The sequence below is a fragment of the Rhinatrema bivittatum genome, chromosome 2 (assembly GCF_901001135.1).
Source record: "Rhinatrema bivittatum chromosome 2, aRhiBiv1.1, whole genome shotgun sequence".
Lineage (NCBI taxonomy): Eukaryota > Metazoa > Chordata > Amphibia > Gymnophiona > Rhinatrematidae > Rhinatrema > Rhinatrema bivittatum.
In genome coordinates, this window is record NC_042616.1 from 330,765,989 (window position 1) to 330,784,756 (window position 18,768).

Below are 18,768 nucleotides of genomic sequence, written 5' to 3' on the forward strand. Positions count from 1 at the left end.
AACTACAGCAAGGGTTATTTTTCCCTATGTGCAACACCTTGCACTTGTCCACATTAAATTTCATCTGCCATTTGGATGCCCAATCTTCCAGTCTTGCAAGGTCCTCCTGTAATGTATCACAGTCTGCCTGTGATTTAACTACTCTGAATAATTTTGTATCATCCGCAAATTTGATAACCTCACTCGTCGTATTCCTTTCCAGATCATTTATATATATATTGAAAAGCACCGGTCCCAATACAGATCCCTGAGGTACTCCACTGTTTACCCTTTTCCACTGAGAATATTGACCATTTAATCCTATTCTCTGTTTCCTGTCTTTTAACCAGTTTGTAATCCACGAAAGGACATCGCCTCCTATCCCATGACTTTTTAGTTTTCGTAGAAGCCTCTCATGAGGGACTTTGTCAAACGCCTTCTGAAAATCCAAATACACTACATCTACCGGTTCACCTTTATCCACATGTTTATTAACCCCTTCAAAAAAATGAAGCAGATTTGTTAGGCAAGACTTCCCTTGGGTAAATCCATGTTGACTATGTCCCATTAAATCATGTCTTTCTATATGCTCTACAATTTTGATCTTGAGAATAGTTTCCACTATTTTTCCCGGCACTGAAGTCAGGCTCACTGGTCTATAATTGGTCTGGTCTATAATTACCCGGATCACCCCTGGAGCCTTTTTTAAATATTGTGGCTTTATCTTTTGACCTGCCCACAGATCTTCTGGGATTTTGGGATTAGGACCCTCTGCATTATAGATGGCTTTGGTTTTACTGATCTTAACTCTTTCTCTTTTTAAGGCACATGAAGATCCCATGTATGACTTAATAAAGCAAAACAAGCGCCAAGAAAAGGAAATGAGGTAAGTGCTGGTTAGAAATCACCTACCCTTAACATGTCTTAAGATGTGATTTGTAGACATAGCACAGATCAATGATTCCCAACCTTTTTTATATCACGACATACCCAACATTTTGTGACATGACATAAAAAAGTCAGAGTACCATCACCTTTCCTCTCCTAACCCCACTCAGCAGCAACACCTTGCCTTTCCCCCATCCCCTGACATCATCACCATTCCTTCCAGGACCCTGGCATCAGCATCATCCATCCTAGTATCACTACCATCTTTCCTTTCCTCCTACACCCCTTGGCCTTTTCATAGAAACATAATGGCAGAAAAGGACCATAAGACCTATTCTAGTATGCCCATCTGCCCAACTAATTTAGCTTTATAATTTCCATCACTCCCTCGGAGATTCCCTGTATTTATCACAGGACAAGCAGAATGGTAGTCCTCACATGGGTGACATCATCAGGATGGAGCCCAATCATGGAACACTTTTGTCAAAGTTTCCAGAACTTTGACTGGCACCTACTGGGCATGCCCAGCATAGCACCAACTCTGCAGCTAGCAGGGGTCCCCCCTTCAGTCTTCTTTTTTCCGCGCAGCAGTAGCCACGCAGGTTAAGGAGGTCTTCAGAGATTCCTGACAGGAATTTTTCCTCACAGAACTTCTTCAAAAAATTCAAAAACAATTTTACCCCACAGGGGTCCCCTTATCGATATTTTTGCTCCACGGTCAAACGGTAAGTTTTTTTTACCTGCTTGAGGTCAATTCCTGTCAAGTTTTTCTCTCGCGGCCTACTGACCATTGACCACACCGCAGCTAAATTTTGTCGAAGCCATGGCGTCGGGTTTCCGTCAGTGCCCTGACTGCACTTGAACGATGTCCATCACTGACCCTCACACGGTCTGTGTGATGTGTTTGGAGTCTGACCATGATGCTTGCACCAAATGTGCCCAAATGACACCAAAGGGTTGCAAGGCTAGGCTGGAGAAGATGGGACGTCTCTTTCGGCCAAAAACCCCGACGCCATCGACGTCGTCTGAACCAGTACAGTCTACTTCGCGCCAGCAGCGGGAAACCGCTGAGGCCCGACCGGCTTCGACAACTCCGCGGGTGTCGACCCCCTCTGTTCCTCCTCGGAAGAAAGACTGAGGGGAAGATCATAAGAACATAAGAAATTGCCATGCTGGGTCAGACCAAGGATCCATCAAGCCCAGTGTCCTGTTTCCAACAGAGGCCAAACCAGGCCACAAGAACCTGGCAATTACCCAAACACTAAGAAGATCCCATACTACTAATGCAATTAATAGCAGTGGCTATTCCCTAAGTAAACTTGATTAATAGCCGTTAATGGACTTCTCCTCCAAGAACTTATCCAAACCTTTTTTGACCCCAGCTACACTAACTGCACTAACCACATCCTCTGGCAACAAATTCCAGAGATTTATTGTGCGTTGAGTGAAAAAGAATTTTCTCTGATTAGTCTTAAATGTACTACTTGCTAACTTCATGGAATGCCACCTAGTTCTTCTATTATTCGAAAATAACCGATTCACATCTGCTCGTTCAAAAAGTGTAAATAACTGATTCACATCTACTCGTTCAAAACCTCTCATAATCTTAGATTTCTATCATATCCCCCCTCAGCCGTCTCTTCTCCAAGCTGAACAGCCTTAACCTCTTCAGTGACACCGCCACCGTAAAGCTCAGGCCACCGATACAGGCAAGCCCTTGGCATCGACGTCGTCTGAGCCACTGACAAAGAAGTCCCGAACAGAAAAGGCCCCATCCTCTTCTGGCTCTGGGTCACCGAGGCGTTCGCCACCTGGACAGGTGCCGGGATCCACGAGTCCACCTTCACCGGTGAACCCTCCGGCTACGCCAGTGCTGCCTCCTACTCTGGAACCGGGTATCCATGCCCCAGGTTTCCGTGAGGAATTGGATCGGATGATCCAAGAGGCCATCGGAAAAGCACTCCAGGGGTTCAAACCTCCTTTGATGCCAGTGCTGGTTCCCGAGCCGGCCATCGATCCGATACCCATGGCGCTTGCACCGCTATTGGTAAGAATGGACAAGTTAATCGGTGCCCTTCCACCGGTGCATCCGAGAGAACCGATGGCCCAGATTCCTTCCTCACCGATACCCTTGTCATCGGAAGAAGAAGAAGAATCACCGATCTCCATTCCACCCTCCGGAGTGCTACCACCGACGCCTCCATTGATGCCTCCAGTGCCTCCCTCGATGCCTCCCTTCTGATGAACATATGGGAGCTGATGATGAGCCATACAATCCCTGGACCGATGATTCGTCCCAGGATTCAGACGATCTGCCTTCAGAGCCCTCTCCTCCTGATGAAAGGAAGCATTCTCCTCCAGAGAACTTGTCCTTTATCAACTTTGTTAAAGAAATGTCTGAAACGGTTCCATTCCAGCTACAGACTGAAGAGGACTGTAGGCATCAGATGCTACAACTTCTCCAGTTTCTCGATGCTCCTAAGGAAATCATGTCTATCCCTATTCATGACATCCTTTTGGACCTCTTAAAGAGAAATTGGGAGCACCCTGGCTCTGTGGCACCTGTTAACCGTAAGGCAGATGCCACCTATCTAGTTCATCCAACCCCTGGCTTCAGAGAGCTCAACTAGATCATCATTCAGTAGTAGTGGAGTCAGCCCAGAAGAGGGCACGATGCTCCAAACCACACTCTTCCATTCCCCCAGGAAAGGAACAGAAACTTCTGGATGCGTTTGGAAGACGAGTATTTCATGGGTCAATGCTCATCTCTCGCATTGATTCCTATCAATTATACATGACCCAGTACAATAGGTCCCTGTTTAAGAAGATTCAGGAATTTGCTGAAGCCTTACCTCTGCAATTCCAGGACCAACTTCATGCCCTAGTACAAAAGGGTCTAGATGCTGCCAAACATGAAGTACGTTCGGCATATGACATCTTCGACACTGCCTCCAGAGTGTCGGCGGCAGGAATTAGTGTGAGGAGATGGGCCTGGCTAAAGTCTTCAGACCTCCAGACCAGAAGTACAGGACAGGTTAGCTGACTTGCCCTGTACTGGGGATAATCTTTTCAGAGAAAAGATTCAAGAAGCAGTGGCGCAGCTCAAGGACCACCAAGAGACTCTGTGCCTGCTCTCCTTACTGCCTTCTGTTCTCTCTTCCTCTTCCAAACGTTCTTTTAGAAGAGACTCCCAAGAGACAATTCTACCAGCAAAGGATTTTCTATCCCCCAGCGTCCAGGGCTTGAGCTTCTAAGCCTTACCAAAAAGGCCAATCCAAGCAACATTGACTACAGAAGTCGCAGCCAGCCTCCCAACCAGGTCCAGCGTCTGGCTTTTGACGCCTTCCTAGAGAGCAGTACCCAGCCTCCACTTCCGACTATTCCCGTCGGAGGCCGGTTGTGCCACCTCTCCAAACCATGGCACACAATCACCACAGTCAGTGGGTACTCTCTGTAATAACCCAAGGTTACCACCTCAACTTTCTCTCTGTTCCACCGGATTCCCCACCTCGGCTGAAGGGGGGAACATCCGACCACTCACCCGCTCCTGGAGCAGGAGGTCTCCCTCCTCCTCCATTCCTGAGCAATAGAACCAGTGCCCCTCTCCCAACAGGGCAGGGTTTCTATTCCCCGTATTTTCTGATACCAAAAAAGTCAGGTGGTGTTCGCCCAATATTGGACCTTCACACCTTAAACAAATACCTTCAAAGAGAAAGGTTCAAGATGGTGACCTTGGGTTCTCTTCTTCCCCTTCTCCAAAGGGAAGATTGGTTCTGCTCTCTAGACCGCCAGGACGCCTACACACACATTTCCATTACTCCATCACTTCGCAGATTCCTGCGGTTCCTAGTAGGCCCAAAACACTTCCAATATCGAGTGTTACCATTCGGCCTAGCATCTGCCCCACGAGTCTTCACCAAATGCCTCATTGTGATAGTTGCCTTTCTCAGGAGTCAAAGTGTCCACATCTACCCCTATCTCGACGATTGGTTAATCAGGGCTTCTACTCAGAAAACTGCACTGACATCTCGACGTCTCACATGCCATACCGTGATCTCCCTAGGGTTTCTCATAAACTATCCAAAATCCAGGCTAGTTCCCTCTCAAACCCTATTGTTCATAGGGGCCTGTCGTGGCAAAATCTGGAGAAGGGAATGGATCTGGAAATACCCAACTGGGTACTGGTAACCATGGATGCCAGCCTCTCTGGATGGGGGCAATTTGTCTAGGAAAATCGGCCCAAGGTCAGTAGTTGCCGAGGAGGCAGCTTGGTCGATCAACTGATTGGAAACCAGGACAGTGCACAAGGCCTTTTTTGGCATTTCTTCCGCTAGTTTGGGGCAAATCGGTTCAAGTATTGTCGGACAATGCGACGACAGTAGAATACATCAATCATCACGGCATTACAAAGAGTCGTCTAGTGGCACTGGAGACGCAGGAGCTGTCCGTATGGGCGGAGAAACATCTAGAGAGACTAGCTGCTTCTCATGTGGCCAGAGTGGACAATGTGCAAGCGGACATCCTCAGTAGACAGCGTCTGGATCCAGGGGAGTGGGAGTTGTCGGCGAAGCAAGGTGGGGCAAACCAGTGATAGACCTCATGGCGACTCCAGCAAATGTGAAAATGGATCACTTTTTCAGTCACAGATGGTAGGTCAGATTGGAGGGCATCGATGCTCTCGTTCAACCATGGCCGACACTCCTCTTGTTGTATGTGTTTCCTCCATGGCCGTTCGTAGGATGGGTGCTGTGGCATATCAAAGTTCATCCAGGCAGAGTGATTCTGGTGGTGCCCGAGTGGCTGCATCGGCCGTGGTTTGCGGACCTTCTGCATCTGGCGGTAGACAAACCTGTTTGTTTGGCTCATCTCTGAGTTACTTCGTCAGAGACCCATATATTCAGACCTGGAGAATCGCTTCTATCTAGCGGCTTGGCTTTTGAGAGGCAGCGGCTCCGTTTGAAGGGATGTTCAGAACCAGTGATTGCAACTTTGCTTCAGGTGAGGAAACCTTCCACTTCAATGGCTTATGTCCGGGTGTGGAGAGATTTCGAATCCTGGTGTTTGCTAAATAGAGTGCAACCCTTAGAGGTGGATGGCCTGCAGTTCTTGGATTTTCTGCAGTGCGGATTATCTAAGGCAGTGGTCCCCAAACCTGTCCTGGAGGGCCACCAGCCAGTCGGGTTTTTGGGATATCCTCAATGAATATGCATGAGAGAAAATATGCATGCACTGCCTCCATAACATGCACATTTTCTCTCATGCATATTCATTGTGGATATCCCAAAAACCTGACTGGCTGGTGGCCTTCCAGGACAGGTTTGGGGACCACTGATCTAAGGGGTTAGCATATAATTCCCTTCGGGTCCAGATAGCAGCTTTGGGTTCCCTGCGTGGCAAGATTCAGGGAAGACCGCTGGCGTCTCAATCGGATGTGGCTCATTTCCTGCGTCCTCTGGTGTGGAAGATCTGTCCAGCTTGGAATTTGAATTTGGGACTTTGGGTGCTGTGTGGACCCCCTTTTGAGCTGATGCGGAGGGCCTCATTGAAGGATTTAACCCTGATGACTGTTTTCCTGGTGGCCATCTGTTCCGTTAGGTGAATTTCTGAGCTGCAAGCATTGTTGTGTAGGGACCCTTTCCTCCGTTTTTCAGATAAGAACATAAGAGCATAAGAAAATGCCATACTGGGTCAGACCAAGGGTCCATCAAGCCCAGCATCCTGTTTCCAACAGTGGCCAATCCAGGCCATAAGAACCTGGCAAGTACCCAAAAACTAAGTCTATTCCATATAACCATTTCTAATGGCAGTGGCTATTCTCTAAGTGAACTTAATAGCAGGTAATGGACTTCTCCTCCAAGAACTTATCCAATCCTTTTTTAAACACAGCTATACTAACTGCACTGACCACATCCTCTGGTAACAAATTCCAGAGTTTAATTGTGCGTTGAGTAAAAAAGAACTTTCTCCGATTAGTTTTAAATGTGCCCCATGCTAACTTCATGGAGTGCCCCCTAGTCTTTCTACTATCCGAAAAAGTAAATAACCGATTCACATCTACCTGTTCTAGACCTCTCATGATTTTAAACACCTCTATCATATCCCTCCTCAGTCGTCTCTTCTCCAAGCTGAAAAGTCCTAACCTCTTTAGTCTTTCCTCATAGGGGAGTTGTTCCATTCCCCTTATCATTTTGGTAGCCCTTCTCTGTACCTTCTCCATCGCAATTATATCTTTTTTGAGATGCGGCGACCAGAATTGTACACAGTATTCAAGGTGCGGTCTCACCATGGAGCGATACAGAGGCATTATGACATTTTCTGTTTTATTCACCATTCCCTTTCTAATAATTCCCAACATTCTGTTTGCTTTTTTGACTGCCGCAGCACACTGTACCGACGATTTTAATGTGTTATCCACTATGACACCTAGATCTTTCTTGGGTTGTAGCACCTAATATGGAACCCAACATTGTGTAATTATAGCATGGGTTATTTTTCCCTATATGCATCACCTTGCACTTATCCACATTAAATTTCATCTGCCATTTGGATGCCCAATGTTCCAGTCTCACAAGGTCTTCCTGCAATTTATCACAATCTGCTTGTGATTTAACTACTCTGAACAATTTTGTGTCATCAGCAAATTTGATTATCTCACTCGTCGTATTTCTTTCCAGATCATTTATAAATATATTGAAAAGTAAGGGTCCCAATACAGATCCCTGAGGCACTCCACTGTCCACTCCCTTCCACTGAGAAAATTGCCCATTTAATCCTACTCTCTGTTTCCTGTCTTTTAGCCAGTTTGCAATCCACGAAAGGACATCGCCACCTATCCCATGACTTTTTACTTTTCCTAGAAGCTTCTCATGAGGAACTTTGTCAAACGCCTTCTGAAAATCCAAGTATACTATATCTACCGGTTCACTTTTATCCACATGTTTATTAACTCCTTCAAAAAAGTGAAGCAGATTTGTGAGGCAAGACTTGCCCAGGGTAAAGCCATGCTGACTTTGTTCCATTAAACCATGTCTTTCTATATGTTCTGTGATTTTGATGTTTAGAACACTTTCCACTATTTTTCCTGGCACTGAAGTCAGGCTAACCGGTCTGTAGTTTCCCGGATCGCCCTTGGAGCCCTTTTTAAATATTGGGGTTACATTTGCTATCCTCCAGTCTTCAGGTACAATGGATGATTTTAATGATAAGTTACAAATTTTTACTAATAGGTCTGAAATTTCATTTTTTAGTTCCTTCAGAACTCTGGGGTGTATACCATCCGGTCCAGGTGATTTACTACTCTTCAGTTTGTCAATCAGGCCTACCACATCTTCTAGGTTCACCGTGATTTGATTCAGTCCATCTGAATCATTACCCATGAAAACCTTCTCCATTACGGGTACCTCCCCAACATCCTCTTCAGTAAACACCGAAGCAAAGAAATCATTTAAGATGGGGTCTCTTTACTTACGGTTCCTTCCTTTTTGCCAAAGGTAGTGTTCTCTTTTCATCTTAATCAGGTGGTCGAGCTTCCGGCCTTTTCAAACCTGGCAGCCGATTCTTTGATGGCAAGGGAACTTCACTTATTGGATATGCGTCGTATCCTTTTGCGATATCTCAAGGTAACAAATCTCTTTCAGAGATTGGATTATCTGTTTGTCCTGTTCAGTGGAGCAAAGAAGGGAAATAAGGCTTCCAAGGGCTCGATTGCTCACTGGTTAAAAGAGACGATAGCTTCAGCTTACATCTGCAAAGGCCAGCCAGTGCCGGAGGGGTTGCGAGCACATTCCACTGTGGCGCAGATGACCTTGTGGGCGTAGTGTCAGCTGCTTTCTCTGCAGGAGATCTGTCGTGCAGCGACGTGATCTTCTCTTCACACTTTTACCAAACATTACCACTTAGATGTGCGTGCTCCAGAGGAAGCGATGTTTGGGGAGAGTGTATTGCACACGGGTCTTTCAGGTTCCCGCCCAGAATAAAGGGAACCGCTTGTCTGGACTGATCCGGGCTATGAACAGGAAAGGAAAATTGGTTCTTACCTGCTAATTTTCGTTCCTGAAGTACTACAGATCAGTCCAGAGACCCATCCCTTCTGACGAAAGACTTCCTTGCTTCTGGAGATGGCTAAGCTTATTGAGCTGGCATTTGATTTGATCAGAGTGATGAAGACTGTTCATAATTGGTATATGTTTTGTTAAATCAAGGGGGGCCTAGTTTGCAGGGGGCTACAACTTTAGGTCTCTTTTCGCCCGAGGTTTATTGGGGTTTATTTAGGTGGACATCTTGGCTTCGGTACAGGTCAGTACTGAGGGACTGCAGGTGGCACTCTCAGTTATGTAGCAGTGCCTCAAAGTTTTGTTCTCTGCCTCCATCTGCTAGTAGGGATGAATAAACCCACTCGTCTAGACTGATCAATGGTACTTCAGGAACAAAAATTAGCAGGTAAGAATCAATTTTCCTTTCTTCAAACCTCTTCTACCCCCATCCCTGGCTAAATCATGTGAGCTCCACTTTCCTCATACTATTTCACATACAATCCCACTCTAATATAGCTCTCATGTATCTTTCTATACTAGCCTCACTCTCCTTCCCTCCATTACTCCCACCCTAGCCCCAGTCCCCCTCACATCTGCTGCATAATAAATGGCAGCATGGACATTGGGGAGGAATAAGGAGCCAGACAGTCCAATTTTCATTCCCCGACGACAGGGAGATATTCATCCCTCCTTACCTCCCCCACAGCATTTAGCTTCTGTTGTGCTGTCCACAGCAATCAACTTTCTTCTCACCTCTTCCTAGTATTTATCCCCTTCAACTCTTCCAATATTCACCCTTTTCATATCACTCTTCCCAGAAGCATTCACTCCTCTCTTCACCGCCCCATTTCTCCAAGCATTCACACCTCTCACCTTCCCAACATTCACTTCTTCTCACTCTGCTTCCCCTCCCCCCCCTGCAAGTATTTAACCATTTTCAGGATTCACTCTTTTCCCTGGCTCACAAATTGTTCTGACCCGACTGGAGCTCCGGGTGACTCCATCCGACCCTCTGCTGTTAACTGAATCCCTCGTGATCTACTGGAACTATGGCAATGTTGACTAACGTCGGTTTCCTCCAGACAGTAGAAAACAGAAGAGCCCTCTGCTCCAGGCAGCAAATGAAATGGTGGACAGAATGGGGAAGGCTGCAGGGAGCTGACTGCTGTCCTGTCAGCAACAACCTCACCCCCTCCCCTCCTGTCCAGTACAACTACATTTAGTCAGGAGGGGAAGAGGCAGTGCAGGGATGAGCAGAGAAAGGCCTCTGCTCCCTGCTTCTGCCCCTCTTTTTTGTTTTCACTGCAGTCAGCAACACTGTGGGCCGTATTTTAAACGCCCTGCGCGTGTAAATTCGGCCGGATTTACACGTGCAGGGCCCTCGCACGCCGGCGCACCTATTTTGCATAGGCCGCCGGCGCGCGCACAGCCCCGGGACACGCGTAAGTCCTGGGGCTTCGTAAAAGGGGCGGGGAGGGGGTGTGTCCGGGACCGGGGTCAGGGGGCGGTTCGGGGTGGGACCGGGGGGCGTGGTTGAGGCCTCCGGACCAGCCCCCGGGTCGGGTGATGGCGCGCCAGCAGCCCGCTGGCACGCGCAGATTTACGGCTGCTGAAAGCAGGCATAAATCTGGCAACAAAAGTGGGGGGGGGTTTAGGGAGGGGAAGGTGGGGGGAAGGCGAAGGAAAGTTCCCTCAGAGGCCGCTCCGATTTCGGAGCGGTCTCGGAGGGAACAGGCAACGCACGTCAGGCTCGGCGTACGCAGGTTGCACAAATGTGCACCCCCTTGTGCGCGCCAACCCCGTATTTTATAAGATACGCACGGCTACGCGCTTATCTTATAAAATCCAGCGTAGTTTTGTTCGCGCCTGGTGTGCAAATTTATAAAATCTACCCCTGTGAGAATAGGAGGTGAGGAGCTGGAGCAGGAAGTAGAATGGCTCTTCTTTGTTCTATGTTTCTCCTCCCTGACTCTTCTGTCCCCTGGACAGAAAGACAAGAGCCATATATACTGAAAACATGGAAAATGCACATTTCTCATATATTTTTATTGAGGATATTCCGATACCATGTGGGGTCAATTGGACAGATTTGGAAACCACTGTCTTATTGTGTTGTATGGGTTAGTCTATTAGGGGTAAGTAAAAGCAAAAGCAGTGGTGTTTAATGATTTTCGTGGTCCATGGGAGCAGCAGTCATGGCATAAGGCAACACAAGCGATGGGTATAGCATTCCGCAAACAAAGCTTTTGGTCCTGATAGCTAACTTCTCTTTTTAGGATACAACAGCTGAAACAGCTGCTGGAAGACTCTACCTCTGATGAAGACGGCAGTAGCTCAAGCTCTTCAGACTCCAAGGACAGGCACAAAAAGCGGAAGAGGAAGAAAGAAAAAAAGAAAAAGAAGGAAAAAAGAAAAAAGAGGAAACACAAATCTTCAACATCCGGCAATGGCTTGCATTCAGACTGAAGGCAGCAGTTTAAACTGTTAGGCACAGCCGAGGCCCACTGGAAAGCGCACCAATGCCATTGTGGAAGGAAGGGGTGGGGCAGGGGGAAATGAGAAGGCAACGTGCTAAATTGGAGGAGCATTTTAATGCAAGTCAGGGTTTGCAGTTCTGGTCTTGTGGGAATGTTCCCTGTCCAGTTGTTGGTCTCCAAGTGCTGCTCTGAAAAAGCAGGGGAGATTAGAAGTGTTTCTGTTGGATTAGGCCCCCTGCCAGAAGAAATGCCCATGTCAGCAGGTTGCTTACCATTTTTATATCCTCATCTCTGGTAGCTTTGTTTGTTTTTATTAGTGGAAGAAGCATAATATAGTGAATCTTGGTACGTGACGCCAGAGGGTTTGTTTTTTTTTTTTGACAGGAAAGATGTGATGTGCTAGGAGCATGCAAGAGAACGGCTTGCTGTTGACTGCACCTTCCGAGCTCATTGTTACGTGGAAAACTTTGATGGTATGAAATTAAGATGACCATTCTGAGAAGCAGTTTGGCAGTCTTGGAGTTCTTTAAGACTATATATTACTATTAGGAGCAGCCCACAACTCATGGAGGGAAGGGTTATAAAATCTTGTTTACTTAAGGTTTATGTGTACTAGTGGTAGTGCCATAAGGATCCCTGAACAAGGTCACCTGTTAAAAGCATACAGAATAACTGGTTTAAATTTTCTAGTAATTGTTAAAGTGTTAGCATTATTTCTGTTTAAAAAAAAGATAGCTTCCTTGTGGAATGTAAATAATGTTGTAGTAAAAAGTCATTAGCTTCTCTGTGTGTTTTGTTATGTAGGTGGCTATTTTACTGAAGCTGGAAACCAGTCACTAGAGAGTTTGTGTGGTGTGGTTGTAACATCACGTCTGCAGTGTGCCAAACAACTTGCAAAAGGGAGATTTTAATTTTCCTTGAGCTTTAACTTCAGATCACATACTTGGTAAACAAATACATAGATGATATAATACAATTGAAAACTGTGAAAAAATATTGTCATTATGAGGGTACTGATGCCTGGAGTTTCACTTATGTGGGGATTATAGTTTTTCAGCGATAGTACAGCCTGATTGTGTGACTCTTCCTGGCTGTCATTCTTTGTGTATTAAGTGTAGGATTAACATGTTGTAGTTTTACGTGTTACTAACTATGCTGAAACCACCCAACATGAAACAGTTACTAACCAAATAATAATCCACTCTACTATAGGATCTGTTATAAGAGACCATCAAACCTTCATATTGTGGGGAACTTTATCGTAGGTCTTATCACAAGTTTTGAATCATTTTAAATGCAGGTAAAATTTATTAGTTATGCACATTGGGGCATAGGCTCAGCAGCGCACGCAAGCCCTGGGACGCGCTTAAGTCCCGGGGCTTTCCTTCGGGGGCGTGTCAGGGGGTGTGTCGCGGCCGGCGCGTCATCCAGGGGCGTGGACGCGGCCTCCGGACCAGCCCCCGACTGGAACATGGTGCGTGCAAGTTATGCCTGCCTCGTAACTTGCGCGTGCACAGGTGGAGGAAATTTTCCCTAAATACATGTGGTGACGCAATTGGGCCTCCCCCATTTCTCTCCCAGTCTGCTCCAATTATTTATTTTTTGTTTCATTATTTGCTGCTCCTCTGGAGCAGAAGCTGCCCCAGGACAGCTGTCCTGGCCCGCCCCTTTGGAGAGGCCCAGCACTTGTGTGCGTACTGGGGTTTACACACGCGGGCCTTTGAAAACCTGGGCTTAAGTGCATAACTAATGAAGAATTTTGCCTGTATTTAAAATTATTTTACACTTGTGATGTATAATAGACCTGTAATAAATTTCTCTACAGTGTGAAGGTTTGGTATTTGGTCTCCTATAACAAACATAGTGTGTGAGATCCTGTAGTACAGTGGATTATTATTTGGCTAGTTTTCCAGTTCTGTATCTTCAGTAATAAGTTTTTGCATGTTCCAGTCTGAATTTAACATTGTACTTGGATTTGCTGTCTGCTGTGAATTAACTGTGAAAACATTTTGTCTCCAAAATTAAACAGTTGGTAAATATCAAACCAAGAAACAGTTCTATGGTGCCACAGTTGAATTTTTTTCTCATGATGAGCGACTTATGCGGGGACCTGCTTTTATTATTTTCTTTATAACACACATACAGAATATTCGCAGCACATATTTTTGGTATTTTAACTTTACCTACAGTTAGCAGTGAGCTAAAAAACAAAACATAAGGATCCTAAACACTGCTCTTAAGTGGGGATAGGAGGCGCACATTCTCTGTCGACAAGAAGGACTGAATTAGCCATGACACATGGGTGATGTCATCTGGTGCTGAACAGACCTCTCCTAGCTCTTCTGAGCATGTGTGTCAGTTCCCATGCACATACTGCCTTGTGAGCTCCTCAAATCATTTTTTGTATCAGCTTCCGCAAAGATGTGTACCCTTCTATCTGTTTTTGGTACTTTGTAGTTTTTAGCAGGCTTTGGATTTTGGAATAGTCCAGCTACCATTCCAGTCAGTAGTGTTAGCATTAAAATGGACTGGTGCGTCATGCTCCCTCTCTTGCCTATTTAAATCCCATCTAAAACTCCACCTTTTTGAGGCTGCTTTTAAATCTTAACCTTTAATTATCCTGCTTACAGCCTCGTTAATTTTTAACCATTTTCTTTCTCTTTTGCCCTGCTTGTTTGTCTTGATTAGATAATCTCTGCTCAGTAGAGCTTACAGTCTCTCATGTGTTTTTGTACATTACTGCTTATGTTCCATTTCATACCCCTGTCTAGGCTTATAGGTTTTTTATCCCTACCAGCAGATGGAGATGGAGAAGAAAAGCTTTACTGATATTGTGCTACTTAAGATCGCATGCCACCTGCAGTCCCCTACTATTTCTCTGTTTCTAGTAGATGAGAGGTGCAAAACCTGCAGTTGGATGGACAATTTACTTCTAGGGATGGTTATGTCCCTTAGAGGGGCTGTTGTCCTGGTTGAATGAGGACAAACAAGGGGTTGATGATCCTTTGGTGTTACATTCCTTTCCTGAAGGGGAGGGGGGGGGGGGGTTGAAAGCCAGTGGTACTCGCTCCCTCATTCTTCAGTGCTGTAGACTAGGGAAATTACTTTTCCTTTCTTTTCTATCTGGTTGTTAAAAAAAAAATGAACAAAACAATGATGCAGAAGGTTTGGCGCGCGGCTGTGGTGAAACTGGGGTTTTGCAGTGAACATGGCAATGCAGAAGGACTCTTCAGGAAGGATGAGCCAGGACTCCCATGATGTTGGACTGCTGAGAGCTGACCAGTGGTCGAATAGATTGCAGTTCGTCGTCTCTCTTAAAGGGGGGAGGTGTGGCAAAACAGGGGTTTTGCATGCCATTTGTTCTGCCCTGTGCCCCTTTTCCCCAGGGAGCTTGTTTCCCTTGTGCTGGCCTGCAGTTCCCTGTACGTACCAGTCCAGACTCCTAGGTTTTGCCTCCCTGCCAGAAGATGCAGACAGAGAAAGTTTCACTGACACTGTACACTAGCCAGTGTGCCACCTGCAGTCTCTCAGTATTTCTCTGTCTCCAGCAGTTGGTAAATGGTGTAAAACCTGCAGTCTGGAGGTAAAAGAAGAAAAAAAATTTCTGCATCTTCCCAGGGGGTTGTTAGGCCCTGGTGTGACCATCCCCCTACTTTAAGGAGGATGAGCAGGGGGTTGGTGATCCTTCTGATAGCTCAGTCCAAAGGTCTGTGGGGTGGGCATGGTCCAGATCCCTCATTCCCCATGAGGTAGTGGTGGAACCTGCTAGCAGTTCTGCACTGCAAGCCTAGTGAAGCAAGGAAATATCCCTTTTCTATGGTCCTGGGCTGGGTCACAAGTTTGGTGAAAGGGGATGGATAAAGCCAGTGGTCTGGCTCTTTTCTGATCTGCCATGCAGCTTGTACTCCTGGAACCAGAACCTCTGCACCAAAGGAAAGTATTGGTTTCTATTTATTGGTTTTTTATAACTATTTATTATTTTAAATATACATAGCAAATTGAACAAATATCTCACCAAAACAGAAAGGATCCAGCAAGAAAATATATTCAGAGGTATAATAAAGATTTACAACAATACAACCCAAGATACCAGTGAAAGTTAAATCATGAAATTACCGTCATATAGATAACCAGCATGTCTAGGGCACATAGGTGTGCGCATCTATATTACATTGTACTTAAACAGCTCACGCCGGTACTTAAGTCTTTCAAGAACAGCAATATTTCAGACTTACCTTTTCCAATAATCAAAACGGGGTGTCCGTTTCCAAAAGGTGAACCGGGCAGCTAGTAGAAGGTGACTCACTAGGCATCAAAATTTGAGGCACCAATGAACCATCCCACCGCCCCAGTAGGTCCAACACATGAAATATAAGCAGGAACTTGTATTATGTCAGCAATTTCTCCCATAACTCTGCACCAAAAGAATTGGTCCACCACATGTGTAGATAAGTGCCACATTCAGCACAGCCCTGCCAGCACTGTGAACTATAAGAAGAATACAAATTTGCAAAGAAAACTGGTGTATGTTCTGTGTAACAAATGTATCATGAGCTCCACTTTATGCTGACAGAGCTACTATGAACCAAGTCAAAAAAGAGCAGCCTGAAGCTGGAGGTAATTAGCATGCGTAAAGGCTGGAAGATCATAATCAGAGCTAAGAGCCTCAAAGGTTTGAAATTTTCCATCTTACCACAGTTGAATCAGATAGTAAAGGCCATTATCCTTCCATTCATTAAATGCGGGTGCAAACATATGGCCATAAACCATAAATGGGGGCAAAACGGGAAAGAGATTCAACATCTAAATGCAGGTATTGAGTGGTTTGTTGCCAAACTTTTAAAAGTATAAGCAATAATGGGACTGGTTCAGGAGACTCTATGGTGTATCAAGGAGGTGGGTGGTAGAAAAGGTAGCATAGCTAAGTCTGCAAATTGAACGGCAGGCCACTCCAACATGTCTAAACCAGACTTCAAGGGCTAAAAGCTTAGCGGCCCAATAATAAAGTCTGAAGTTAGGAAGAGCCATCCCCCCTTGTCACTTAGGAAACTATTGCTGGTGAAGCCGGATGCGGGGCCGACGATAATTCCAAATAAACCGGGATATCGTGCTATGAAGTGAATCAAAAATCTTAGCTGGAATGACAGGGAACATGCTGAAATAAGTAAAAGAGTTTTGACTAAGTTGATACGCCCAGCCCAAGAAAGAGGTAAATCTGCCCACTTTTGCAACTTTAGTTTGAGCTAGGAGACTATCATAATTTTTGGAGAAGAGATCCATCAAATTTTTTGGAATAAAGATCCCTAGGTAAGAAAATCCCTCGCGCATCACAGGGAACTCTGTGATACATGGAGGAATCACTGTGTGGGGGCCAATGGGGAAGATTTCTGACCTGGTAAAATTAATTTTGTAGCCAGAGATATTGCTAAAGGCATCCAGGGTATTCATCAAAGATGGGCCAGAGGTACGTGGGTTAGAGAGGAAAAGGAGCATAATCTGCATAGAGGGAGATGGAGTGCATGATAGAACCAAATTGAAAAGCTTGAATATCCAGATCTTGCCTAACAAGAGCAGCCAGGGGTTTGATGGTGAGATCAAAAAGTAGAGGGGCTAGAGAGCAGCCTTACCTTGTACCATGTGCAATAGGGAAATAAGATGACAGGACTCCCCAGGAACCTCATACATGACTCTTATCCATTGCAAAAATTGCTCCGGTAATTGCATGTGCCGCATGACCGCAGAAAGATAGGGCCAGGAGATACGGTCAAATGCCTTTTCCGCATCCAACAAAATGATTAGCCCTGTTCCACCCAGTTTTTTTAGACAAGTGCATGATGTTAAATAGGCACCGAGTATTAGACGTAGATACCTGTCCCTTAACAAAACCAATTGAACTGGGGGAACTAGGTACGGGAGAACAATTTACAAGGAGAGTTGCAGGATGTTGGCCATAATTTTTAAATCTGTATTCAACAAGAAAATAGGGCGGTATGACCCACAGTTGGCTGGGTACTTCCCTTCCTTATGAATAAGAGAAATGTTAGCATTGCCTAAGGATCCCAGGGAGGACGCGTGTAACCCAGTGTCATTTTACAGGGGCAGGAGAAAGGGTCCAAGGTCTGAGAAGCATTTCTTAAAAAGGGCTATGGAGTAGCCATCTGGTCCTGGGCATTTCCCGCTGGGGAGGGCTTGAATGGCCGTCCATATATCAGTCATTGTTATAGGGGCAGCTAGCATATCCCGTTGTGGCTCTCCAAACATTGGCAGGTCTAACCAGTCCAGAAACCCCTGCAAAATCGAAGGATCACAGGGATCAGGAGGAGAATATAAGTTTGAAAAATACTTCACTATCTCCTGTTCTATACCACTGGGATCAACCATTAAAGAGGGTCCAGTAATTGGGAGACATAGGAAGCATTTCTCCTTTTCTTGACCATCTTAGCAGTGCGCCAGCCCTGTCCCCATGCTCATAATAACGCAATTTTGTAAACTTAAAAGAGCATTCTATCTGATTAACTTTCAATGAACTGAGTTCACACCTAGTCTCCTCAAGTTTTTTGTAGGTTTTAGGCAGGCAGTCCCGCTTACGCTGAGCTTCCAGCAGCCCAATCATGGAGCATACATTATTTTATTCCGGAGTTCCCGCTGGGCTGGCAAAACTAATAATATGACCCCTCAGGCAGGCTTTGAAAGCGTAGTCAGTGGCAGGGTTGTGTTCATTGAAATCCCGAGCCACTGTTGTAATCATGCGAAGAAAATCTAAGTTCCCCAGAAGGGAAGTGTTCAATCTCCACTTTGGAGTATGCTTCCGGGTATTGACCGGTTGGAGTGTTAATTGCACAGCATTATGATCAGATATAGTACAAGGAAGGATGACATAATGTTTGGTATTGACTAGGAAGGTCGGGGAGCAGAGGAAATAATTTATAAGATCCGTGTCTAGGGGGTTTCTATTTATCTTTATTTGTTCTGAGAGTTAAAAAAAAAAAAAAACAACCCCCCCCCCCAGGAAACTAGTTAGAGGAATCTAAGCAGCATCAGGGTCCAGTGGGGGAGCTACCATAGCAGCTCGGGGAGCTCAGCAATGGAGTTTTTCAGCAGCTTCTCTGGAGGAGACGATGTTGGCTCCATGGCATTGAGGGATTGTTCCCCTGCTTGCTTTTGAAGTACTGGTGGTGCCACAGGTGCAAGGAGGAATAGTGTGTGCATTGTAGAAATATGCACAGCTGTGAGTTCAAAGAATGACTAGTCTTTGTGTAGCAGGGTCTGGCCAGCTCTGTTTCACTGGACAGAAGGATATTGAGGGACAGAACATACAGGTATATAAAAACTTAATAGCATATGAAACAATGAGCAAGCCTGGAGGAAATGTGCTTTGAGTTAACAGAGTG

General features: G+C 45.6%; 1 protein-coding gene across 1 annotated transcript in view; it reads left to right on the forward strand.

The window, feature by feature from the left end:
* Nucleotides 1–13,434, forward strand: part of RP9 (RP9 pre-mRNA splicing factor) — a 70,553-nt gene extending 57,119 nt beyond the window's left edge. Inside the window, exons 5-6 of the mRNA XM_029589786.1 lie at nucleotides 804–865; nucleotides 11,177–13,434. Coding sequence (XP_029445646.1) covers nucleotides 804–865; nucleotides 11,177–11,366 — 252 coding nt within the window. The 3' untranslated portion in view covers nucleotides 11,367–13,434. The remainder of the gene's footprint in view (nucleotides 1–803; nucleotides 866–11,176) is intronic.
* The last annotated feature ends 5,334 nt before the right edge of the window (nucleotides 13,435–18,768 follow it).